This window comes from Aotus nancymaae, unplaced genomic scaffold (genome assembly GCF_030222135.1).
Source record: "Aotus nancymaae isolate 86718 unplaced genomic scaffold, 86718_ANA_hifiasm-v0.15.2.pri h1tg000007l, whole genome shotgun sequence".
Lineage (NCBI taxonomy): Eukaryota > Metazoa > Chordata > Mammalia > Primates > Aotidae > Aotus > Aotus nancymaae.
The window spans coordinates 51,870,178-51,898,082 of NW_026988418.1; the positions used below are offsets into that span (position 1 = coordinate 51,870,178).

A 27,905-nucleotide genomic window follows, 5' to 3' on the forward strand; every position below is an offset into this window, starting at 1 on the left:
CATAGATCATGCAGCCTTCACCCCAACAGAACTGTGCACTGTCTGTACTTTAAGGCCTAGTTAAGTGTCCCAGATCTCCTTCATTTGCAGCCAGGGTGCCATACAAAGGCCACTTGGTAGGAGTGATGCTTAACTGTGCCCCATGGTTTGTTTGGTCTCATCAGATTTTCATCATATTCACAACACTCCAGCCCTATCCTAGGATCATAGTAAATCTCTGAATAAGAGCACGGGACTGAATATACAGAAGGGTGGTGCATATGAGAGAAAAAAATCTACCCTGAACAGAAACTGCATGATATCTCATTGACTGCATTCCAGTTGTCAATATCTCTCTTGAGTCCTTGTGCATGATTTCAAATATAGGGTTTAGTTAAAGATCATATTAAAAGTTAGTCTATAAATAAACATGAATTGAATTGCTCTGTCGGTAAAACATAGACCACATATTTAACCTTCACTTTGCAAACTTTATGGTTCAACAAAAATGCTCGCATCATGATTTTGAGTTAAGTTTAATGCAGTTGTTCGACACACTGGAGTTGCTCATTCATCTTGTTCCTTGGAGAGGGAGCTGGATAGGCAAATTTTGCTCCTTGGACTTTTAGAGTATGTTACATGTTGGGCCCGATGATACGCCTCTCATCTGGATATCTCGTATCTCTTTCTGAAGTCTCTTGCTCTCATTCTCGAATCCCTCTTTGAGAAGGCGTTCCTGTTCCTAAAAGGGAAAGTGGAGACTTAACCCATCCAGTTTAACACACTTTCACCAAATTAGTTCCCCTTTTGGTACTTATATTGATCCTTCAAGAATTTTTGACACTTGTTTTTGAAATTTTTTTTCCCTTACTTTCCATTCTATCACTCTCTTCTGAGTCTCCAATACCTGCCAATAATTTTCCTATGATTTCTTTAGCTTCAGAAATGTTGTCCTACAGGTTCTAAACTATTAGTGACCCAGCATTTTATTCTCCAGTCCCTTTACCCTTCACACACATGCAACACAGTCTTTCCGGAAAACTCTTGTTCTTCTCTTTTTGTTCATTTCTGATCTGTGTAGTATGGACTCAAATATATATCTAGGAAGATATGAAAGATAGGTGATTTTCAATTGATAGGTTACTACATAACTCAAGACTAGGGTAAGTGTTTGATTGGAGAATTTAGTACGAGTTTCCAAAATTCAGAGATAACAGAAATAAATAGGAGATCAGGGCCTACAGTGGCCCATAGGGTATTTCTGGGCAAACATAAATGTGAAAAAGAGCCCAGAGAACAAGAAAATATTGGCACCACGGGCACTTAACCAGTGTGTTTAAGTGGGTAGATGGTTAGAAAATCTTTCTTTCTTTCTTTTTTCTTTTCTTTTCTTTTTTTTAGATGGAGTTTTGCTTTTGTTGCCCAGGCTGGAATGCAATGATGTGATCTTGGCTCACTGCAACCTCCGCCTCCCAGGTTCAAGCAATTCTCCTGCCTCAGCCTCCTGAGTAGCTGGGATTACAGGCATGCACCACCACACCCAGCTAATTTTGTATTTTTAATAGAGACGCATTTTCTCCATGTTGGTCAGGCTGGTCTTGAACTCCCGACCTCAGGTGATCCGCCCCCTACCGGCCTCCCAAAGTGCTGGGATTACAGGTGTGAGCCATCATGCCCAGCCCAGTTAGGGAATCTTTCTACTCATAACAGTGCTTCTAGACATAAAGTTACAGCAGGCATGACAGAAACAAAATCCCTATGGATCCCTCTTAGTAGGAAAGACTGATCAGATATTTCTCGAAGTAGTCCAATGCAGAAAAGTTACTTATTGCTCATGAAATTATAATTTCTTCATTTAGCACATGAGAAAATAATAGTTCCTTTGCCATTAGAGGAAAATTCGATCACATAATGTAAAACATTTGTGCAGTGCCTAGCAATGTTTATTAGTGACAGCATAACAAAGTATTCCATGTGATATTATCCTGAAAGTAAATAATCTTTACTAACTAGAGATGACTAGCATTAAAACAGGGAATGAAAAATGTAGTAGTGTCCGGGCTAGAAAATTTTTTGGGAAGCATTAGGTTCTCACCCTTACACTTTGTTTTCGATTTGGGCACTGGAAGAGAAAATTGAGATGATGCAATTGAATACCTTAAGTTTAAGATTGATGGTCTTCTCTTGCTCCGCCATTAACCGGGCCTTATCACTCTCCATCTTCTCAGTCAATTGTTTCACATGTTCCTGATAACTCTTCTCTTTCTGTTCCATCATCTGCTCGTTCTTCTTTTGCATTTCCTCCAACATTTTCTTTGCAGCTTCTGCAGATTCAGCCTTTATACGTTCCACTGGGGAAGAAAAATAAGCAGAAAAAACATGAATATTCAATTGCAGGTATTCCCTTTTCCTTTCACTCTTTTTTGTTTTTCTTATTCTCACGTTACTGAGAAAACTTCTTGTAATTTTGCTCTGGATAACCAGAAAACCACTGATCACACACATTAGTTAAGAAAACTCTCATAGAACTATGAATGATAGTTGCCATTCTTTCTCTACAATAATAATTCTAGGTGGACCAATATTGCTAACTAACATTTTGAGGATTTTCCAACCATCTATAGTGTTTTCAGCTGTTCTCACCTTCAATTGCTTTTTCCTTTTCTGAGAGTGACTGATCAGTTTGTAGAAGTGAATCAGCCACATCCTCCTTGGACTCCAAGTATTTTTTCAGCACTTCTTCAGCCTGGTTATACAGAGGAAGGTAGAATGAAGAAAGAGTGATTATGGGTTAGCACAAAACCCTGCAATACATCTGCTAATTCAATTTAATTTTACCACTCATGTAACAATTCACTTTATAATTCAAATAGTATTTAAAATTTAGTAGGTCTGAAATACAACTCTGGATCTCCCTTCAAACCTGTTCCTTCCCAATCACCCCAATTTTAGTAATTAATAACTCTGTTGATCTAACTATATCTTGGTTATCTTTGTTTTCTCACATATCCGGTAAGCAATCATCTGCAAATTGTGTTAGCTTTCGCTTCAAAATACAGTCAGAACCCACCCCTTGTCACCTGCTTCATCCAAACACCCTGGTCCAACACAGCATCACCTCTAGGCTGGATCATTGTTAAAGCTTCAGAATTGGTCTGCCTCCACTCTTTTTTCCCTACAGTCCATTCTCCTCAGAGCAGCCAGAGTTTCACTATATTATTTAAAGAAAAATCATACCACTCTTATACTCAAAACCCTCTATTGACTTTCTAATTCATCAAAAAAAAAAAAATTCAAATTCTTTCATTGAATTTCAACATACTCCCCTGTCTGGCCTCTGGTCTCTGACAGCTCCTCTGAATGTATCTCTCATCAATCACTCCTTGATTCACCACCTGCCAGCATATTAGCTTTCTTGCTATTCCTAGGACACAAGCCAATTTATGTATCAGGATCATTTCTGTTATTTGAAGTTTTCTTTTCCTAGAGTCCAGTTGGCTCACTCTTTAACTTCTTTGAAGATTCTGCTGAAACTTGACCTGATCTGAGAGGCCTTCTGTAAGAACATACACATAAAATTGGTGCACATTTACTTCCTCTTCTGTACCTGGATACTGCTTTCTTTTTCTTCAGAGTGCTTTTGGTCACTGTGACAGGGACTGCTAGAGGCATTCTAAATCTCATTCTCCTCTGTGTATTTTGTAACAGAACTGTGATTTTTTTTTTCCATCTGAGCACATGGCAGGTCAAGGTAAAATATTGTCTTTTCTTTTTTTTCTTCCTTTCTTCCTTTTTTTTCCTCACTCTGTAACCTGGGCTGGCGTGCAATGGCATGATCTCAGCTCACTGTAACCTCTGCCTTCCGGGTTCAATCGATTCTCCTGCCTCAGCTTCCCAAGTAGCTGGGATTACAGACACCTGCCACCATGCCTGGCTAATTTTTGTATTTTTTTTTTTTTTTTGGTAGAGACGGGATTTCACCATATTGGCCAGGCTGGTATTGAACTCCTGACCTCAGGTGATCCATCCACCTTGGCCCCCCAAAGTGCTGGGATTACAGGCGTGAGCCACCACACCCAGCCAATACTATCTTTTCTATTCAACCTCCCTTATAGCTGAGGTGCCCATATGATTAAATTCTGGCCAATGACATATACTCAGAAGTGTTATATAGTACGTCTTGAAAATCTCTTTAAAGGAAGTTGACTCACAGCCCTTTTACATTTTGTTTTTCCTTTTTTCCCCCACCTATAATGTGGAACCAAAGGCTGAAATTCTATGAACCATCTTAGAGCATAAGTTGACATGGAAGATTGAGGCCATGCACTAAGGGGCTGAAGCAGAACAAGGGCCTGGGATCAAGGTGAATGTGACGTCATCGTAGCAGCATTCGGCTCCCTCTTCCTGATTTCTTACATACATGCAAGAAAGAAACTTCTACCTTTTAAAGCCACTGTTGTTTTTTCATTTTAAATAATATATAGCCAAACCTAATTGTAACTGATGTAACCTCAGTATGCTAGCATAGAAGACTTGCTAAGAGCATAGATTCTGCTACTTGAATTTGCATTCAAGCCGTATCATTCATCACTTGTGTGATATTGGTAAGTCCTTGCACTTCCCTGTACCTCAATTTTTTTATATAAAATTGGGTTGTTGAGAGGGCAAAGCAAGATGGCAAAATACAAGTCTCCACTGATCATCCCCCCAGTAAGGACACCAATTTAACAACTACCTAAACACAGAAAAAGCACATTTATGAGAACAAAAAATCAGGAGCACACTGACAGTAACTGGTTTTGTCTTAATATCACTGAAAGAGGCACTGAAGAGGTAGAAAAAACAATCATGAATCGCTGATGCCATCCCTCTGCTACCCCCTGGCAGAGGCAGTGTGGTGTGGAGAGTGATTCTGTGTCTAGGGAGAGGGAGAGCACAACAATTGTGAGGCATTGACCTCAATACTGCTCCATTAAAACAGAAAGCAAAATAGGTTCAAACTCAGCTGACACCTGTTCATGAAGGGGCCATTTAAATCAGACCTAGCCAGAGTAGAAATGCTGATCCAGTGGTTGGAATTTGAATTCCTACAAACCTCACTGCTGCAGGCTGAAGTGGTTGGGGTGCTCGATAAACCTGAAGGGCAGTTTAGGCCACAAGAACTGTAACTCCTAGGTGAGTCCTCGTGCTGAACTGGGCCCAGAGTCAGTGGACTAGGAGGCACATAACCTACTAAAACAGCAGTCAGGGTGGCTAAGAGAGTTCTGGCATTATTACTGCCCTAACCCCAGGCTGCAAGGCTTGTGGCTCCAAAAGAGACCCTTTCCTTTTGCTTGAGGAGAGGAAAGAGAAGTGTGGGAAAGACTTTGTCTTGCATCTTGCATATCAGCTCAGCCATAGCAGGTTAGGGTATCAGTCAGAGTCATAAGGCCCCTGTTCCAGGCCCTCCTGGATGACATTTCTAGACACACCCTGGGCCAAGAGGAATCTGCTACCTTGAAGAGAAGGACCCAGTCCTGGTAGGATCCACCACCAGGAGCAATATCCAGGTAATATGTCGAGGGCCCTGGGTGGGACTCTGAGACTTGCTGCTTCAGGTGAGACTGAAGCACATTTCCAGCTGTAGTGGCTATGGGGCGAGATTCCTTCTGCCTGAGAAAAGTGGAGGGAAAAGTACTGGTGACGTTGTCTTGCACTTTAGGTACCAGCTCATCCACAAGCAGGTAGAGCACCAGGCAGGCTCTTAGGGTACCTGATTCCAGGACTTTGATCTTAGATAGCATTTCTGGACCTTTTCTGAGCCAGAGAGCAGCCCTTTGTCCTGAAAGGAGAGTCCCAGGCTAGGCGGTGTTCACCACAAGCTGACGAAAGAGCCCTTGGGTCTTAAGAGAATATTGGTGGTAGTTTGGCAGTACTCCCCATGGGCCTGTGGTGGCTGTGGCCATGGGGTGAAGCTTCTCTGACTTTGGAAAGGAGAGGGAAGAAGACTGCATCTTATGGTCTGAGTGCCAGCTCAGCTGCAGTACAATAGAACACCAGGTAGATTTCTAAGGTTTTTTGACTGTAGTCCTTGGCTCCTGGATGACATCTCTGGACATGTTAGGGGCCTGAGGAAACTCTCTGTCCTGAAGTGAAGGACACAGGCCAGGCTGGCTTTGCCACCTGCTGATTGTAGAGCCCCAGGGCCTTGAGTGAACACAAGAGGTAGTCAGGGAGTTATTATAGCAGGCCTCAGGAAGGACTCAGTGCTATGCTGGCTTCCGGTCTGACCTGGCACAATGCTAGTGGTGGCCACAGGGGTGCCTGTTTCACTTTACACCAAGCTCCAGTTGGCTCAGAACAGAGAGAGACTTCATTTGTTTGGGAGAAAGTAAGAGAAGAGAACAAGACTCTCTGCCTGGTAGTCCAGGGAATTCTAGATCTTGTCCAAGACCATCAGGATAATACCTCGATGAGTCTGTAAGAATCACAGTGTTACTGGGCTTAGGTGCCCCCAAAGCAGATACAGCTTAGACCATGATATCCAGGTCCTTTTGAATATCTGGAAAGCCTTCCCAAAAGGACAGGTACAAACAACACAGACTGCGAAGATTACAATAAATACCTAACTCTTCAATGACCGGACACAGATGAACATCTACAAGTATCAAGACCACCAGGAGCATGACCTCACCAAATGAATTACATAAAGCATTAGGGACACATTCTGTAGAAACAGAGATATGTCACCTTTCAGGTAGAAAATTCAAAATAGTTGTTGTATTGGTCCATTATTACACTGTATTAGTCCATTCTCACAAGACATAGGTAATTTATAAAGGAAAAGAGGATTAATGGACTCACAGTTCCATGTGGCTGGGGAGGTCTCACAATCATGCCAAAATGTGAAAGGCATACCTTACATGGTAGCTGACAAAGGAGAATGAGAACCAAGTGAAAGGACCTTTCCCTTATAAAACCATCGGGTCTCATCTGAATCATTAATTACCACAGAACAGTATGGGGAAAACTGCCACCATGATTTAATTATCTCCCACCAGCTCCCTCCCACAACACATGGGAATTATGAGAGCTACAATTCAAGATGAGATTTGGGTGGGGACACAGCCAAACAATATCATTTTGCCACTGGCCCCTCCCAAATCTCACATCCTCACATTTCAAAGCCAATCATGCCTTCTCAACAGTCCCCGAAGTCTTAACTCATTTCAGTATTATCTCAGAAGTCCACAGTCCAAAGTCTCATCTAAGACAAGGCAAGTCCCTTTTGCCTATAAGCCTGTAAAATCAAAAGCAAGTTAGCTACTTCCTAGATACGACGGGGGTACAGGCACTGGATAAATATGCCCATTCCAAATGGCAGAAATTGGCCAAAATGAAGGGCCTAAAGGCCCCTGCAAGTCCAAAATCCAGCAGAGCAGTCAAATTTTAAAGCTCCAAAATGATCTCCTTTGATTCCACATCTTACATCCAGGTCACACTGATGCAAGAGGCAGATTCCCATGGTCTTGGGCAGTTCTGCTTCTGTGGCTTTGTGGGGCATAGCCCCCTTCTGCCTGATTTAATGGGCTGGCATTGAGTGTGTGCAGTTTTTCCAGATACACAGTGCAAGCTGTTGGTGGATCTACCATTCTGGGATCTGGATGATGGTGACCTTCTCTTCACAGCTCCACTAGGCAGTGCCCCAGTGGGGCTTCTGTGTGGGGGCTTCAACCCCACATTCCCCTTCTGCACTGTACTAGCAGATGCTCCATGTGGGTCCCACCCCTGCAGCAAAGTGTTTTTCTGGACATCCAGCCATTTCCACACTGCCTTTGAAATTGAGGTGGAAGTTCCCAAACCTTGATTCTTGACTTCTGTGCACTCGCAGGCTCAACACTGCATGGAAGCTGCCAAGGCTTGGGGCTTGCACCCTCTGAAGCCATGACTGGAGCTGCACCTTGGACCCTTTTAGCCATGGCTGGAGTGACTGGGATACAGGGCATCAAGTCCCTAGACTGCACATAGCAGAGAGGCCATGGGCCTGGCCCATAAAACCATTTTCCCCTCCTAGGCCTCTGGGCCTATGATGGGAGGGGCTGCCCTGAAGACCTCAGACATGCCCTGGAGACATTTCCTTCATTGCCTTGGTGATTAACATTGGGCTCCTAGTTTCTTATGCAAATTTCTGCAGCTGGCTTGAATTTTTTCTCAGAAAATGGGTTTTTTTCTTTTCTATTGCATTGTCAGGCTGAAAATTTTCTGAACTTTAATGCACTTTTAACAGCACCCAAGTCACCTTTTGAATGCTTTGCTGCTTAGAAATTTCTTCCATCAGATACCCCAAGTCATTTCTCTCAAGTTCTCAAAGTTCCACAAATCTCTAGGGCTGGGTCAAAATGCCACCAGTCTCTTTGCTAAAGCATAACAAGAGTCACCTTTGCTCCAGTTTCCAACAAGTTGCTCATTTCAATCTGAGACTGCCTCAGTCTGGTTTCATTGTCAGCATTTTGGTCAAAGCCATTTAACAAGTCTCTAAGAAGTTCCAAACTTTCCCACATATTCCTGTCTTCTGAGCTTTCCAAACTGTTCCAACATCTCCCTGTTACCCAGTTCCAAAGTTGCTTCTGCATTTTTGGGTATCTTTACAACAGTGCCCCACTCTACTGGTACCAATTTACTGTATTAGTCTGTTTTCACACTGCTTATAAAGACATACCTAAGACTGAGTAATTTATAAATGAAAAGAAGCTTAATGGACCCACAGTTCCACATGGCTGGGGAGGCCTCACAATCATGCCAGAAGGTGAAAGGCACTTCTTACATGGTGGCAGACAAGGGAGAATGAGAGCCAAGTGAAAGGGTGTTTCCTTATAAAACTATCAGATCTTGTGAGACTTATTCCCTACCACAAGAACAGTATGGGGAAACTGCCACCATGATTCAATTATTTCCCACCAGTTCCCTCCCACAACACATGGGAATATGGAAGCTACAATTCAAGATGAGATTTGGGTGGGGACACAGCCAAACCATATCAATTGTTTTGAGAAAACTAAAAGAAATTCAAAATAACACAGAGAAGGAATTTAGAATTCTACCAGATAAATTTAACAAAGAGATTAAAATAGTTTAAAAGAAACAAGCAGAAATTCTAGAGCTGAAAAATGCAGTTGGCATAGTGAAGAATGCATCAGTCATTTAATAGCAGAATTCATCAAGCAGAAGAAAGAATTAGTGAACTTGAAGACAGGCTATTTGAAAATACACAGAGGAGACAAAAGAAAAATAATAAAAAATGATGAAGCACACTTATAGGATCTAGAAAATAGCCTCAAAAGGACTAATCTAAGTTATTGGCCTTGAAGAGAAGGTAGAGAAAGAGATAGAATTAGAAAGTTATTAAAAGAAATAATAGCAGAGAAAGATATCAATATCCTAGAGAAAGATATCAATATCCAAGTACAAGTAGGATACAGAACACAAAGAAGATTTAACCCAAAGAAAGGATTAACCTCAAGGCATTTAATAATAAAACACCCGAAGGTCAAAGATAAAGAAAAGATCCTAAAAGCAGAAATAACATGCAATGGAACCCTAATATGTTTGGCAACAGGCTTTACAGTGGAAAATTTATAGGCCAGGACAGAGTGGTCTGACATATTTCAAGTGCTGAAGGAAAAATCCTTTTACTCTAGAATGGTATAGCAGGTGAAAATATCCTTCACACATGGAGAAATAAAGGCTTTTCTATAGAAAGAAAAGCTGAGTGATTACGTTGACACTAGACCTGTCCTACAAGAAATGCTAAAGAGAGTACTTCAGTCATAAGAAAAGGACATTAATGAGCAATAAGAAAACACTTGAATGTCAAGACTCACTGGTAATAGTAAGTACACAGAAAAACAGAATAATATAACACTGTAACTGTGGTATGTAAACTCCTTTTATCCTAAGTAAAAAGACTAAGTGATAAACCAATCAAAAATAATAATTAAAGCACATTTTAAAACATGCACAGTACAATAAAATATAAATAGAAACAACAAAGTTAAAAAAGTGGGGGGATGAAGTTAAGGTGTAGAATTTTTATTCATTTTTTGTTTGTTTGTTTATGCAAATAGTGTTAACTTGTTATCAGCTTAAAATCATGGGCTATAAGATGATATTTGCAAGCCTCCTGGCGACCTCAAACTGAAACACACACAACAGATACACAAAAAATAAAAACTAAAGAAGAAAATAAGAAACTAAATCATATCAGCAGAGAAAGTTAATTTCACTAAAAGGAAGACAGGAAGGGAAAAAACAACAGAAGACCAGAAAACAAATAACAAAATGGCAAAAGTAAGTCCTTACTTATCAACAGTGAAGTTAAATGTAAATAGACTAAACTCTCCAATCAAAAGACATAGACTGGCTGAATGGATTTATAAAACCAAGATCCAGGGACTTCCGCCAAGATGGCCGAATAGGAACAGTTCCGATGCGCAGTTTCCAGCGAAAGCAATGCAGAAGGCGAGTGACTGCATTTCCAACTGAGGTACCAGGTTAATCTCAATGGGACTGGTTAGAAAGTGGGCAAAGCCCAAGGAAGACAAACCAAAGCAGGACAGGGCACTGCAAGGGGCTCGAGAACTCCTCCTCTTAGCCAAGGGAAGCCATTAGGGACTTTACTGGACACTCTGGCTCTCTGGCTCCGGCTCAGATACTGCACTTTTCCTATGGTCTTTACAACCTGCAGACCAGGAGATTCTTGTTGGTGCCTACAACACCAGTGCCCTGGTTTCCAGCACAAAACTAGGCAGCCATTTTAGCTGGTGCCTGAAGGGCCAGTGACACAGAACTGCTTATTACCCTGAAAATAAGGGGGCAAAAGGCGGGGAGCCAAGTCATCTGGCTCGGCAGGTCCCACACCGACAAAGGCCAGCAAGCTAAGACCCACTGGCTTGAAATTCTTGCAGCCAGCGCAGCAGTCTGAGTTCGACCTGGGACAGTTGAGCTTGGTAGGGGGAGGGGTGTCCACCATTACTGAGGTGGCTCTAACCTTGCCTGTGTAAACAGTCACTGGGAAGTTTACACAGCAGCTGGGCGGAGCCTGTGGCAGTTTAGCAAGGTCTCTGTAGGCAGACTGTGAATAGACTCCCTTCTTGCTGGGCAGGGCATCTCTGAAAAAAGGCAGCAGCCCCTCAGGGACTTATAAGTAAAGCTCCACCTTCCCAGGACAGAGTAGAAAAATGAATAAAATAAGTATAGCACAACATACTTGATAGCATAAAACTTGATAACACAGAAGGGTGACTATAGTCAATAAAAATTAAATTGTACATGTTAGGATAACTGAAAAAGTATAATTGGATTGTTTGTAACACAAAGGATAAATGCCTGAGTGACCAAATACCCCATTTTCCATGATGTGATTACTATGCATTTCATACTTGTACCAAAACATCTCATGCACTCCATAAATATATATATCTACCATGTACTCACAAAAGCAAAAAAGTAAAAAACTACATATTTAGGATATTAGTAAATACATATTTTATATAATTGTTCTTAGTATTAATGAACTAGGCTCTCAGCCCAGTTCCTGGAACACAGTAAGTGCAACATAAATGTTAACTGTTATTACTATTTGTTCATAAGCTATAATTTGCTAATTGCCTGTGTGTACTTTGAGAGAGCTTGGCCCTTTATTTTTCTTTTTTCTTTTTTTAACTGCTGTATCCCCAGCAACTTGACAAGTGCCTGGCATATAGTTAGGCCAAAACAAATAATTGTTGAATGACTGGATGAATAAATAAATGAGTCAATTCAATAAACCTTTTTTGAGGGCTACATCTGTGCTTCCAAGGAGGAACTTGCTCTCTCTCTCATGGTGGGCTCTCTTACTGAATCAGTAAATGGAAAAATGAAAGGCAGAGGCTCTAGGCACCAGTTGCAGTGCCGTTTACCTTCTTGCCAGTGGGCTTTGAAAGTGTCCCCTCAGCACGTCCCAAGAAATGGTACCCACTGTGTAGTACCTGTATCCCCTTCCTTGGCACCTGGTAGTACTTATTCTTCAGCTCCTGCCGCTTCTGAATAAAAAGACGGTAACCTCCTGGTTTAGAAAATATTCCCTGCTTGACATCTTCTTCTAAAGGGCCAAATATATCCTGAAGCAAAGCCATGCAACAATCTGATGATGCTTTCGAATTCTGCTTACAAAAGTCATCTCGCCTTGCTTCCAGCTGGGCCTGTAAAGTGACAAAACAGCACAGATGTTTCAGTAAAGCCATGAGGAGGATGTTAACTATGTAGAGACTGGGAAATGCTTCTCCTTGAAGAAACTGTGGCCTCTAAATAGGGCCATGCTCCTCACCTTGCTGTTAGATCCTAGAATATCCCTAAGTTGTGCTTGTTGCAGAAATTTATCTACTTCTCCGTTTGTGATTTCCTAAAGCTCCTTTCTTCCAGATTTCCTGCTTCAGAGAATGAGTCTCAAAGCACACACTATTTCATATGAAACTTTTGTCTTTTCAAGTCTCTCATTTGAGGAATAGTTTTCAGCAGAAACATTGGATTCAGGCAGCCTGCCTAGAGTTCCCAGATCCACTACACTGTGGCTCGTGACACACAACCTTTGTGAACTGAGGATTCCTTGTCTGTACAACAGAGGAGCAATACCTATCTCATCAATCTCTCTGCAGGGTTATATGCGGTGATATAAGGTATTTGGCCCAGAGACTTTTTTAGAAGTGCTCAGTAAGGAGTACATGATTATTTAGTACATTCTTCAATATGAGAATATTTTCTCAACATAGGTATTGTCAGTATTTAGAAAGTTTCATAAAACAGCATATTTTTCTACATTAAATCACTTAAGATAACATAACTAAGAAACTTTCTTTTTCCTCCTTAGGTTGGAAGGGTGACAATTGCTGACATCAGCTATCTAGCTTCACCAGAACCTCTGAATGTAGCAATGTATCACTTATGAGATCCTGCCTTCCTAGCTAGAGAGACAGCTTTCACTTGTTAAGTGGTCATTCTTCATGCAAAAATACTTCGTTCACTTGGAATGAGGCAGACGTTAAAAACATTCTCTAATAATTTATATAATTAATTTCTCTTTTGTGGCTTTCTGAATATTTTACCATTGGCTTACATTTAAAAAACAACACATTATTAGGGTTATTTAAAAATAATTTAGCCCCCACTGATAATTACCAGGGAACATAAAAACAATGTTTTTTTTTTAATTTAAAAGGAAAAAATAACATAGTCTTTAATAATGCTGTTGTGCAATCTACTTACTTTCTTAAAATATGGCACCCAGAGAGGAAAAACTAACAAAACTGAGTTTCTGTAAAACTTAGGTGCCATTTTTAAAGGTCTAAGGCTATGCATATTCTAGTCTTTTAATAATTATTTCAAATATGTACACATAACTGAGTGCAACTATTTTGGGGTCTAAAAAGAATTATTCTCCCAAGAAGGGCCCATGTTTTTCTGCCTCTCACGATGTAGAACACCAAATATACCCCTAATTTCCTCTGGAACTTGTGGTCCACATCCTTGAAAGAGTTCTTCATGAAGACTTCAATGGCCTCCCTCTCACTGTCCCTGTGCAGGTCCAGCAGATCCTGGAGGGTTTCCGTGGGCAGCTGCACCTTCTGGCTCATCTGCTGGTCGTAGTGGGCAACAGCCTTTTCCACTGCGGCTGAGTTCTCTAACTGGGCCAATGCCAGGACTGCGTTCTCCATGCAGGGCAGATCCCCGCTGCTGATGGCACTGACATAGGTCGTCACCAGGCTCTCTAGACCTGCAAAAGGGAAATTTTTTTAAAATGTGTCTATCGCTTGCTGGGACCGAGTATTTTGTGTGCTTTTGAAGTGAGTGTCACGAAGAATAGTTTTAAAGAATCTTTGGATAAAGAATAGTAATGGAATAATTTGTTAATCTCTAGTCACAGAGGAAATTAAAGTTACTCTTTCCTAATTCCTTCATTCAAAAGGAAGATATTGAAATGAATAGAATAGGATATTTTGTGGCTGAGATACTAGGTTAAGGTGTTTTCTTAACTTTCTTTTCTCTCATCTCTCCCTCTATTCCCTTTTTCTCTTCACTTCTAATTTATGAAAAAGGTCAATAAGAAAACTTAGCCTTTTTTATTTTCATTAATTTTAGTGGTGCAGGCCACTAGTCCTGTGTCTGGCTTAGGTAAACATGTCTTCTTACATATTCTCTCGTCAGAACTACATACAGGGTATACACTCATTGAGTTTGTCAGGGCTTTGCTGGGTGTAGCACCGAAAGTCTCACATGCCAGGAAGACCTCATCTCAGGTGAACTGGAGTGGTTGGTCACAAACAAGAGGTGATTATTTGTGACTAAATCCTGGACCTTCTCATCTCTCTGTAGTTTTAAGTACCATCTGTATGAATGGCTGGTATATTTTGTTTCCTGCCTTGACATTTCTTTTGAGCTTTGGATTAAAAATAAGTTTTGTGCCTTATTTTTATTTTTATTTTTTTTGAGACAGAGTTTCGCTCTTGTTACCCAGGCTGGAGTGCAATGGCGCGATCTCGGCTCACCGCAACCTCTGCCTCCTGGGTTCAGGCAATTCTCCTGCCTCAGCCTCCTGTGTAGCTGGGATTATAGGCACGCGCCACCATGCCCAGCTAATTTTTTTTTTTTTTTTTGTATTTTTAGTAGAGACAGGGTTTCACCATGTTAACCAGGATGGTCTCGATCTCTTGACCTCGTGATCCACCCGCTTCAGCCTCCCAAAGTGCTGGGATTACAGGCGTGAGCCACCGCGCCCGGCCTTGTGCCTTATTTTTAATGTACTTTTTGTATTCCTTACTGTGTAAATTAGAAGAAACTCAGTATTAAATAATCTAAATATAAAAACTTCATCCACTCTGAAAAACTATTTCTTCTCCTGATCTCATTAAATAACACAGCCATTAAAGCAATTGCTAAACTTAAAACTCTGGAGATAGGCTTGGCATTTCCTTCTTATTCCTTTCATAAATCCATATTCCCTCCATCAACAGGCCTTTTAGATTTAATATCCAAAATATGTTTGGATCTTGTCCATTTTCACCATTTTTACTGCCATAATCTGAGACTAACCCAATGCCCATTTATTGCTCAGCCACTGCAAATAGCATCCATCCTCTCATTCTCTCCCATTCACCACTCCAACAAATTATCTACAAAATATTCAGAAAGATATGTATAAACATAAGTTAGATAACTTTACCTAACTGCCAAAAACTCTTCCCTAGAATTTAGACAAACTCTAATCTCCTCAAAGTTCTTTGCCAGTCCTTTCAAGACCTGACCCCTTTATACTTCTCTAATTATGACACCTCTCTTTTTCAGTCTACTCTTGTTCCAATCACCTGTCTTTGTTCTATTTTCATTAGAAGAACTTGAAATGGAATTCTGCTCTGTCACCCAAGCTGAAGTGCAGGGCATAATCATAGCTCACCATAGCCTTGAACTTCTGGGCTCATGCTGGGTCCTCCTGCCTCAGCCTCCTTTGTAGCTAGGACTCTACGCATGCACCACGCATTTGGCTGATTTTTAATTTTTTCATGATAATAGTGTCTTGTTATTTTGACCAGGCTGGCCTTAAACTCCAAAGCTCAAGGAATTCTCCCACTTTGGCCTCCCAACGTGCTGGGATTACAGGCATGAATCACCGTGCCAAGCCCCTGTCTTCTATTTTCTTGAAGCTGCAAAGTTCTTTCCTGCCCTGGGCATTTCCACGACATTATTTTTGCTGTAAAGCTATTTCTCTATGTGCTTTGGTTAGCTCTTAATCTTTTATTTTATATATATTTATATATGTATGCATGTATTTGAGACAGGATTTCACTCTGTCTCCCAAGCTGGAGTGCAGTGGTGTAGTCTCGGTTCACTGCAACTTCTGTCTCCCAGGCTCAAGTGATCCTTCCTACTCCGCCTCCTGAATAGCTGGGATTACAGGTGTGAGCCACAATGCTGGGTTAGTTTTTGTATTTTTAATAGAGACAGGGTTTCACCGTGTTGCCCAGCTGGTCTCAAATTCCTGAGCTCAAAGTGATTCACCCACCTCAGTCTCCCAAAATGCTGGGATTATAGGCATTAGCCACCACACCCAGCCAAATCAATCATTTTTAAGTTCTCATCTTACATATGACGTTCACAGACAAGCATTCTCTCACAGTCTAAATTATATCTCCCTGCCCCTCCCTTTACTCTTTCATAGCAGCCTACTATTTTCATGCATTATGTTAATCACTATTTATCATTATAAGTTTTTGTTTTACTTTTTACAAAAGTATCTTTTGCTCTTATTATGCTGGAAAGAGGATAAAAGTCACATTTCTTTTATCCATCATTATACCCAGTGGTTGGTACATTACATTACAGGCATTCCCTAAATATTTCTGAATTGCTGAACAAGAGAATTGTGCTGCAGTTAGTGGCAAAATCTAACTTACACATAGTATTTGCTTTTTTTCTTTGTTGCTCATTATATATATCCTGAGTTTATTTTATTAAGAGGGAGCTGAGAAGTTGCTGGAGAAGTTAACCATAGCAGAATTAGATTCTAGTTCTTTTCTTTATTCTCCTTGCAAGGAATATGAGATGATACTATAGTTTTAGTTTTCAAGTAAAATTTATAGTATGACCTTCATGTTGTGTTTTCCTTGCCATCAATAAACTATTAATTTGTCAGAAGTGACCCTTATGCATTCCATTTTATCCTCTACAATGGGTGGAAAGAGAAAGTCCAGGTAGGACGTCAGTAGAGAGAGTGACTCACGAGGTCCATTGACTGTGATGCCACCTGAGAGAGTTTTGACACTGGAATGGCTGAGGATGTAGGAACAAAATTCTGCAACTTGTTCTATGAAATCAGGGTTTAGATCTTCCTCCTTCAACTGCTCCAAGTGGGCAAGGTACTTCCTCCGAGTGGGCCGATCGAAGATGAAGCACTTCCTCTTGGGGAAGAATTTTCGAATGCACAAACGAGGATCATTAAAGCTTTTACTTTTTTTATCAGTACCTATAGGAGTGAAAATTAGAGGTAATAAAACTTCAGATTAATTACTTCGAATATAATCTTTCAATTTTATAATTTTCACAAAGCCCATGTAAGGAGGAAATTAATGAGGAAGGAAGAATAAACAATTAAAAAGGTACAGAAAGGAAAGTCTCCAAGAAGAGATAGGTAATGCAATTTAAAGTTGGTTCCAACTGATATAGTTAAGCAATATTTCCATTTCCTTTAGCAACAGTCAGGAAAACACAGTTAAAAATTATAATTTTTAGTACTACACAGAAATGGTCATTTTGATATTGTCTGCTCTCTACATATTAACCCAACAACCATTAGACCCAGAAACCTTTTCTTAGCTTCAGTGAAAGCTCCAGGTAGTCATCGGGAGTGATGGGTTCTCCATCTGTTTCCAGCTCCAGAGAGAAATCCCTAAGAGTCCACACAAATGCTGGAAAAAAGCTCACAAAGTCAGCTGAGTCTTCTACATAAGTGTTATCAGGTGAGGAGTTTGCCTTGATTCGATCTGTCAGCTCTGTCACATAACTGAGACGCTAAGTTAAGAAAATTACAGAAAATGCCACTTTTTACACTACATTTTATCCTAATGCTTACCTAGAATAATTCAGTTTCTTTTGATTAGCTCATTCATTCACAAACATTTATTTACAGAATTCATTCACTCACAAACACTTGTTGAGCACCTACTACGAAACAAGCACTGTCCTAGGGACTAAGAATACTATAATGAATGAGACAATGCTACCATTATAGAGCTTACATTCTAATCACGGAAACAAACAATGAACAAGTAAATAAAAATATAATAAATTATCAGGTATTGATAACAATTGTCTTGAAGAAAAATTAACTGGGCAACTACCTCCTACTGTATTTTTAGAAACTAGCAACCAATAGACGCTCATCTAGCACTCTGGTATCTCCCAAATCTACCAATAAGAAAAGCAGAGAATAACCGTGTGTATCTGCATGTGGTGCTGATTTATGTAGTTTTCCAGGTAAATTATCTCTGACATTGTAGTTGAGCAGTGATCTGAAGGAATTGAAGGAGCCAGTCATATACAAATCCACTGAAGGAGCACTGCAGACAGAGATCACAGAACCTGCAAGCCCCTAGATAGGAATCACTGAGTGTGCCCAACATATATCAGGAAGTCCCATGTGGTAGGGCAGAAGCCTTAAAATAAATAGAGGTTGGGATATGTAAGCTCTGTAAACCAAAGTAAGAAGTTTGAAATTGAATAAAAAGTTAATAGGAAGTCATTGGTGGGTTTTAAGTGAAGAGAGGACATAGTATGATATTTTTTAACAAAATTATAATGGCTGGCATTGCCTCTGTGAGTCAAATGCATATGCAAAACAAACCAAAACAAAGCAAAAACAAAAAACAATTAGGTAGTTGGAAAGATAACCAAGATGAGAGGCAATGAAAACTTAGAGTTATCATGGAAGAAGTAGTGAGAATTGGCCAGTCTAGGAAAATAATTTTGATAGTGGAGCTGAAAGAATTTGATGATTAATAATTTCCAGGACATAAGGAAAGGAATCATCCAAGATGATTCCTAAGTTTTTGATCTAAGCACTTCTATGAATGATGTGGGAATTTATTGTGATTGGAAAGACTGGGAAGGAATGATTTTGGACAGAAAAATTAAGGTTTGTTCTGTACATTTCAGGCTCAAGATGTATCTTACACATCTGAATGGAGATGTTGCATGAGGAGCTAGATAAAAAAGTTTGAATTTGTTCATACTTGGAAATATAAATTTGATGGTGATTGACATATTGGTGCTACTGACTGCCTTGAGGCTGGATGTGATCATCTGGGGACAGGGAGTAGAAAGAGAAAAGAGGCACAAGAACTTAAGATTTATAATATTTAGAGGCTAAAAGTAGAAAGAGGATGCAGCAAAGTAATTTGAAAAAGTCTACCAATAAGAAAGGTGAAAAATTAGGAAACTATGGTGTTCTAATAGGAGCCAATTCCAAATGAAACAAGCATTTCAGAAGGTGGAAGGGATCAAATTTATCAAATGCTTCTAGAGAAAAAAAAAAAGGCTTCTGGAAGACTGGAAGATCAAATGAGGTGAGAACTGTGCATTACACATACAAATACGATGGTGACTTTGATGAAATCTAATTCAGTGTAATGCTTGAAACTAAGCTAATGGAAACGGTGAGGTCATTGATAATGAACTAGGTTAGGTAATGTATGAGAGTGGAGAATAATAATAAGGGTGGAGAGTTCCAATAAGGTGATGAACTGAGACACCAGGGTGTTAGATAATTGTCTATTGGTTGCTCTTCTCTAAAAGGACACTAGGAGCTAAAATCTTTAGTAAATGAAGAATGTATTTACTGGAATGTTGCTAGATAATTGCAACAAAGAATGTGGCATAGTCAAAGGGTATATGTATTAAAGAAGGTTCTCTTTTTAATGGTAAAGGAATGAGAAGGTGTCCATAACTCTAACATGGAGGAAGAAGGATACCTAACTCATCTCTTACACTTATGATATGCAAGGTATGGTATAAAAAATAATTATCACCTAAGACCACTGGAGAGGCCTGTAGCAGAATTAGAATCTATAGTGTATAGCTAGGTATCAGTTAGAAGGCAAAACTTAGAGCAGATGATAAGAATATAGAGAATTGCAAAAGTAAGACCATGAGTTCTGGAGGACATTGAGGGTTTGGACAGGGATAGGAGATTAAGTCAGATAGATGATATACAGAGTCTTGGGTGGCTGAATGTCTAAGGATATATATAACCAGGAAGACTTGAACTTCTGGTAGAGATTGAGATAGAATGAGATTTTCAGCATTATGAGATTTACTAAAGAGGGGACTTATGAATTCTTCAGTACCTGTTTGCCTCTGTACCTGGTGAAAAAATTAAGCTGTTATTTTCTAGGTTTAATGCTGTTCTGGACTACAAAAAACGATACTGCAATTGGTCCATGGCCTGCTGGTTGATGGTTCCCATGCTATTGTACACGAAGGTGCTGCTCAGGAGGATGGCCAGGGCAAAGATCCAGGAGTCATTCTCATTGTCACCCTGTAAGTTATTGTAGAAGCCACACAGAAGAGTGACTAGCAGAATGTACAATCAATTCAGATAGCTGAAGACTGACTGAACTCCAACTCTGTCTCTTACTAGTTGTGAAAACTTAGGTAACTCACTTCTTTATGCAGTATTTTTCCATCTGTAGAGCAAATTTGTAATATTCATGATGTATACTTTAAGATATTATGTATAAATGTATATGTTAGTGGAAAACACATGAGCACTTGGTAGTAGAAGCTATTTTGATCAGCTAATAAAATTCAAACTGGTATCCTAAACTTAGTTTATGACCCTAGTCCATTTCCATGGTACATCATGGTAAGAAATTTTTACACAGTAGTTAAAAGAGGCTCCTTCAGTAACAGCTTTCTATGTCTAAGATTTATAAGAGTAGTAATATATTATCCTTAATGAACAAAGATGTTATCATTAGATTTTACACTTTGCTTCTCTTTCTACTGGTGCTGCTGTAGATGTGAAAATTTTTACCACCTTTATGGGTTCCCACTGTAAAAAGTCAGACATGTTTTTAAAATGTCTACTGAAGTTTATAAGCACCTTCGGCAGCCTTACCAAAACATTTCACTATAACATGAAAGAAAAATGACTGAAAACATTATTAGCCATGATTTTATAGGTTTACCAAAATTAATCAATTGAACTTACTGTATACTCTGAATGCTTACACCACATCAATTTTAAAAAAAGGATATATTAACATAATTAACCAGAGTCCTAAATCATGGAGTAGGAGTGATAGTGCAAAGAGGTTATTGATCTGACCTTGTTTATGTAGATTTTAATCTACCTAAGTGAAATTTTAAAAATATTTATCTTTTTTACCTTCTCTATATCTCCAAGGCCCTCAGTGTCAAGCAGAACTAGGGTGTGTCCTGGCTTCTTGGGATGAGGCACGCACCACATCCAGATTCCTTTGGTGTGAGATTTCACTGTGGAGCCCAGAGAGAAGCCTGCAAAAGGAGGAGAGGATAAAAGAGAGAAGAGTTTAATTAGTAGGTGTTTCTGGAAATTGAGATAAAAGTCAACATAATTAAAGGTAAAAGAGATAAAAGAAAATACAACTGGCATAAATCTTAATTACAATCCAGTAAATAGGAAAGTTGTATATCTAATACACACTGAAACATTCATTTTTCCTTAAAGTTCATTGAAAGCTTGCTGTCACTACATAAACATTTTAATAAATGTTTTATAAGTATTATTATGGAAGTTTATTTATTAACATATTCCTTCCAGAAAGGCACATTTATACTCTCAGATGGGAAAATAAATACTTTTGTTTTCATAATAAGAAAGAGTCAGCTGACTGTAATCCTCCAAAGTCAATGTAAAGAGCCCATTAATGGATTAAAAGTTAGCTTTCAATATTCATTCGCAGCTCCAACTTTCTACTCTCACATTCCAAGACTGGATGCTCGCAGTGCGTACGGACAGGAGGGACTTGGTAGAGCTTTGCTGGCGTCACTCACCCTTGTTCTTCCCAGCCAGCCTGTTCATCAAGTAGGATTTGCCTGTGCGGTAGAGGCCCACAATCGCCACCACCACCACAGGCTGCGTAATTGCAGACAGGATCTTCAGAGCTTCTGGATTCACCACCAGTTGCCCTTCAGTGTTGTCAATGAGGCTCACTGGGCCTGTCATGTGAATCTCTGGAGCCATGTCCAGGGTGTTGTTCCCTTTTGTGCAAGGAAAAAGATGAAATAGAAAGCAATTTCTAGGTAGCTAGTCATGCTGAGCTTTACAATATGGATTACATTTTTGATTTCTATGCTTGAACTTTTTTTCATATACATTTTTTAAAGCCCTGTTTCTTTTTAAGGCTGTCCTACAAATTGGTCCACTGGCTTTCTTTAAAAATAACCTTATTTTGAAATAGACTTACAGAAAAGATGTACAATGGGTATGAAAAGTTCCCGTATATCATTTCCTCTAAGGTTAAAATTTTACATAACCATAGAACAAGGATTTTAGCATTAATACAATGATAACTAACCTACACTCCTTATTCACATTTCACCAGTTTCCAGCTAATGTCCTTCTGCTTCATGATCAGTCCAGGATTGTTCATTGCATTTAGTCATTATGTTTCTGTATTTTCTTTGCATCTTTGATAGTTTCTCATTCTTTCTTTGTCTTTCATGTCTTTGACAGTTTAGAAGTTGACCGGCCTGTGATTTTGTAGAATATTCATCCCTCAATTTTTTTGATGTTTCTTTATTACTAGATTGAAGTTATGCATTTTAATTTGCAAATGTCACTGAAGTGATGTTCTGCCATTTTCAGTGTCTCCTATTAAGGGATTCATGATGTTCACATGACTTTTTCTAATGCTGTGACCTTAACTTTGATCATTTGGTTAAGGTGGTCTCTGGCAGATTTCTCCACCACAAAGTGTTATGTACCATTTTGTCACTAAAAAATACCATTTGGAGAGACACTTTGAAGACTATGCAAATAAAGTTTCATCATACTTTCATAATTTTTCAGTCATGGTTTTTAGCATCCATTGATAATTCTTGCTTATAACTTACTGTTGTGTTTGACTGAAGGTAATTTTCTATTCTCATCATTCCTTCTACATTTATTAGAGTTTTAACGTGAGCAAGAACTGCCCTTTCTCCTTCACTTATTTTATTTACTTATTTAATCATTTAGTTGTATCAGTGTAGACCTACAGATATTTATCTTATCATCCGGGTAACACTTTACTATCATTATTTATCTCATTGCTCAACTCGTCCCAGATTAGTTCACTGAGAGCGCCTTCGAGCTAGAGCCCAAATTCTTTGGACGTGCTTCCATCATATTTTCACTGCTTCTTTCCTTCTGGCAGGCTTATCTAATATCTGCTTCAGCCTTAGAATTGACCATTTCTCCCAAAGGCTCTGGTTGCTTTCATTGGATACTGGTACGTAGACACCAAGATATCACACCAGGTGTAGTCATTACTTCTAGTCATTACTTTCTCACAGGGAAAATTAAGGAATCTATGTTTGTATACTAGCACACGAATACAAACATCTACATTTAGTTCTTATCTGTCCATTTCTATATATAAGCTTAAGTTTCTTTTGATACTTCTAATTCCAATTCAACAAAACAAAATTTATTCATACTTTCCCTCCTTGTTTTTAAAATCTTTTCTCTGAGTATGTCATTACATATAATAAATTATTTGCTCAATTCTACTACATACAATTAAAGTTACTAACTCATAAGTCTTTGTAAGATAAATTTGCTAACTAGAGTGCACTATTAGTTAACAGTTCTTTTTGTCTTTGGTCTTACACATACAGTCAAAATACTGTATTCCAAAGTTGCTTAGACTACCTTTTCCTTCTCTATTCTCTTTGGTGTGGTTAAATCATTTATCCGTAATATAGTTAGGTTTGTTTGTTGGTTGATTTTAAGTATGTATGTATTCATTTTGGGTATGCGAAATATCACAGTTATGAAAGTCAGAGCTTTACAACAAGCTGTAGTGAGAGAAGTGTCACTTTCCCTTCATCTTAGCACTGCATTCCCATTCCAGCTGTCTTTCTATTCTTTCCACCTCATGCCCACTCATCCTCCACAGATATTCAATCTTGTTAGTTTATAGTTTACCTTTCTTGGACATTCTTTTCATTAATAAGCATATACATGTATGTTTTCTTATTCACGTTTTCTAACATAAAGATCACATCATGTGGAAATATGGAAATCTCTCCATACCAGTTCATAGGAAGATTTCTCAGTTCCTTTTACAGGCATCTATTCCATTTATGTGAACATACCACAGTTTATTCAACCATTCTTTTATGTATAGACATTTAGATTGTTTCAGATATTTAGCAATTACAAACAATGCTGCAATGAAAACCTCTGCTAACCTTGTGAGGGTGTATTTTTATATTGCTATAGGAGTTACTTTAAGATAGTGTCCTATAAGTGAGATTGCTGGGTCAAAAGGTAAGAGCATTTTATTCTGTTAGCTATTGCCAAGTTCTTCTCCAGAAGGATGTACCAGGTTGAATTCCCACCAGATCTTCTTGTATCTCATTGTTCAGAAAATGAATTTTTTCTAGGTATGTCACATTTTCTGACTTAATTACAAAATTTCCTTTGGTAACTTTTCACATTCACATTTAGATCTTTGGACTGAGCTCACTGAGCTCATGCGTACAGTAATAGGAACCTTCACCTGAGGAACCTTGTATCGTACATATCTCCATACTTTGAAACATAGATACCATTCTCACCTAGCCTTGGTCTGGATTTCTTCCAAGCCGTTCTGTGGACAGGGTCTGGTCAGACTGTGAGACTCAGGTTACCCAATGGCTTCTTCCTTTCACTACGCAGGAAGCCCCTTGAGTTACCATAGCCCATCACTGGTTCTTAATATTTGCTGTGAATCAGCATTTACCTGTTACTTACTCAAGCTTGATATCTCTCATCTAACATATAGAAAATCAACAGATTTTGTTACCAGAGTTTGACCTTTCTGTGCTTTATGATTGATTCTCTATTACTTGCATGTACATCAGTTTGCATATTGCTTTCAGTTATTTCAGGTAATGAAGCCAGCATCAGGAAACATTCCCTGATGAACCAGGGCTTGTTTTTTGTGTGACTTCTGCTTCATGTACAGCAGTATATACACAATTGTAGGCATATCCTGTTTAATCAGGCCTTGATAGTTGATAATTTACTAAAGAATAGAAATATATTCTCTCATAGTTTGGTGGCTGGGAAGTCTAATCTCAAAGTGCTAACAGGTTTGGTGTCTCGGGAGAGCCTGGTCTCTACTTCCAAGATGGTGCCTTGGAGCCTTCATCCTCCAGAGTGACTCACTCTCAGAAGCTCTTTTTATAGTCATTAATCCGTTCATGAGCGCTCTGCCCACTTGGCCCCATCTCCCAACTCTGTTACACTGTTGGGAATTAACTTTCAATGTGAGTTTTGGAGGGGACAAAAATATTCAAACCATGACATATCTTTTGAAAATTAAAACTATAGTATATAAATAAAATTCAATAGAAAGCTCATAAGATAAAGTTGAGAAAATCTTTCTTAAAGCAAAAAAAAAAAAAAAAAAAAAAAAAAAAAAACCCGTAAAAATGGAGATGAAATAAATGAGAGAAAATACAAGATAATTACGTTACTCCCCCCTTAATAGATTCTACATTTGAATAATATGAATTCCAGAAAGGAATGGAAGTTACTAGGGGGAAAATAGAGCCTGAATTAGTAACAAATAGAAAACTAAACAAAACAGAGAAAAGCATTACTTTAGGAAAAACAAAATTGTTCAAGAAAGGAAAAGTAAAGATAGTATATCTATATCATTCATACCTATAGTGTCAATGCTATAAATAACATTGAAATTGTCATACTAATGCAAACACTGAGTATTAATCTAAAGAGAAGTATGATATAATTATATTGAGGGGATCATGGGACAGAGTTTGTGTGAATGTGGGTGGTAGTAATAGTGGTGAGGTGGTGTGTGATAAAGGAATGGGAGATGATGAGTAAGACTTAAATCCTTATTTTCCCTATATGATACCTAAAATTGGAAATTCAAAAGGTAGGAAATACAAGGTTGTTATTTTTATATGTGGAGGTAAATAACAAAGAAACAGCTAAAATAATTAAAAGTGGTTGCTACTGAAAAAGAGAAGAGGTAAAGGTGGGGGGGTTACTAGGAGGATTTTTTTTTTAGAGCATGTCTCACAGAATTGTTTGATTCTATAAATTATGTGAAAATCTAATTTTCAAGAAAATAAAAACAAAAGTTGAAAATAAAAATTAAATAAGTAAATAAAAATAAAATGAGTGAAAAGCCTTCCTGTAGTAGCATCTTAATTTTTGTTTTTACCTTGAATATCACAATCCTTGTAATTTAAAATGATTGTGATATAAAATGCCTAATTTCTTTAACATATAATCATAGACTATAAGCATTACAGTTTTCCTTCTTATCCTATAATAAAGAGTGCTTTGTTTGTAATATAGAGTTGATTACTTCTGACTTGCTCTGCTGAAGGCTTATATCTAATTATCTGCTTCCCATATATTCAGGGGACAATGGCAAAAAAGCCATTTATTTTTCTGTGATCAGGACCCATTTTCTCTTACAGCAATGGCCCACAGAGACTTCTGCAAAGACTTCTGTTTCATTTATAGCATGATGTATAATACCTTAAAATGGGACTCAATCAATGACTGACTCAGAAAAGTAGCTGCACAAACATTGTATAAGCTCCCTAATTATAATAACTTGTTCCCCACTTTTACACTGTTGGTAGGAGTGTAAATTAGTTCAACCATTGTGGAAGACAGTGTAGCGATTCCTCAAGGATCTAGACATAGAAACTCCATTTGACTCAGCAATCCTATTACTGGGTATACACCCAAAGGATTATAAATCGTTCTATCATAAAGACACATGCACACGTATGTTCATTGTGGCGCTGTTTAAGATAGCAAAGGCCTGGAACCAACCCAAATGCCCATTGATGATAGACTGGACAAGAAAATGTGGCACATATACACCGTGGAATACTATGCAGCCATAAAAAAGATGAGTTCGTGTCCTTTGTAGAGACATGGATGAACCTAGAAACCATAGTTCTCAGCAAACTGACACAAGAACAGAAAACCAAACACCACATGTTTTCACTCATAGGCAGGTGATGAACAATGAGAACACTTGGACACAGAGAAAGGAAGAACACTCACAGGGCTAGCTGGCAGGGGTGGAGGGAAGGGGAGAGGGGACAGCGGGGGTGGGGGGCAGGGAGGAGAGGGAGGGATAATACCGGGAGAAATACCTGATGTAGGCAATGAGTGTGGGGGTAGGGGATGGAGACAGCAAACCACCATGGCATGTATGTACTTATGCAACAATCCTGCAGGATGCAGGATGTGCACATGTACCCCAGATCCCAAATACAATAAAAAAAAAAAAAAGAAAAGGTGGATGAACTGGTTGGTAGATGCAGTGCTTTGTAAGCGTTATGTTCTTTCAACGATTTAAGAGGAATGAAAGTAACATCTACTCTGTCTCCTACAAAAACAAAAACAAAAATAAAAACTTGTTCCCTCTCTTTGCAGATCCCAAGTTGCCTACCTTCATTTACCTAGAGCTATAAAAGTGGCAAAGTGAATGTGATGGAGTCCTAACTTTATTAAGCAGATACTGATAATGATAAGTTAACTTAAGACGGTGTCAAGAAAGAAATAACAATTTGGAAACATTCCCATCTATGGAGGGACCATTCCCTCCATAAGTAGTCTGACCATTCCTATGGTGGGAATGGTCAGTTTGGATAAAACTGATGAACCCTGGTAAATAGATTCCCAACCTGCCCAGTCTTACCTAAATCAGAAATCCTTTAGAGTTGGAAAGAAGGTTGTTTCAATGTGAAAGCTGATTCTTATCCTCCTCTCTTTTCTTCTAAGTTTGGCGGCACTGCTTTCTCCGTCTTTTTTCTCTCAGCAACTGTGAACTTTTCCTTTGCCCCTCCAATGTCCGGGGCTTCCCAGATTTTCTTCAGAGACCTGATGAAAGACAAGAAAAAGAGGTAACCTCTGCAAAGGAATGAACTAATATGAAACAGAAAGTATTAACTAAAGCAGTGACTCATTAGCCATGAAAGGAATTGCTGGCAGCTGTGCTAGTAAGAGGGTTTGTCATGATTTCTCAACCAGGAAGTTGCTATTTCGTTATTGGAAAAGATCTTAGAGGCTGCTTGCAGTATTAATTTTTTTAAATCCCTTCATTGGGTCATTTAAAATAGTGCTATTTAAAAAA

At 38.9% G+C, this 27,905-nt stretch overlaps 2 protein-coding genes across 2 annotated transcripts in view; both read right to left on the reverse strand.

Moving 5' to 3' along the window:
• Positions 1-499: 499 nt before the first annotated feature.
• Positions 500-27,735, reverse strand: GBP2 (guanylate binding protein 2). Its single transcript, XM_012464814.2, has 11 exons — positions 27,471-27,735; positions 21,577-21,783; positions 20,930-21,057; positions 19,968-20,077; positions 17,349-17,545; positions 16,766-17,008; positions 13,485-13,765; positions 11,985-12,197; positions 2,623-2,725; positions 2,137-2,330; positions 500-721 (listed from the first exon to the last, which is right to left on the reverse strand). The coding sequence occupies exons 2-11, from the start codon at positions 21,764-21,766 to the stop codon at positions 605-607; spliced, it is 1,776 nt and encodes a 591-aa protein (XP_012320237.2). The 5' UTR covers positions 21,767-21,783; positions 27,471-27,735; the 3' UTR covers positions 500-604.
• LOC105725677 (guanylate-binding protein 7) overlaps positions 27,538-27,905 on the reverse strand; it is a 39,634-nt gene continuing 39,266 nt past the window's right edge. Inside the window, exon 12 of the mRNA XM_012464813.2 lies at positions 27,538-27,652. The gene's annotated coding sequence lies outside the window, so the exon portion shown is untranslated. The remainder of the gene's footprint in view (positions 27,653-27,905) is intronic.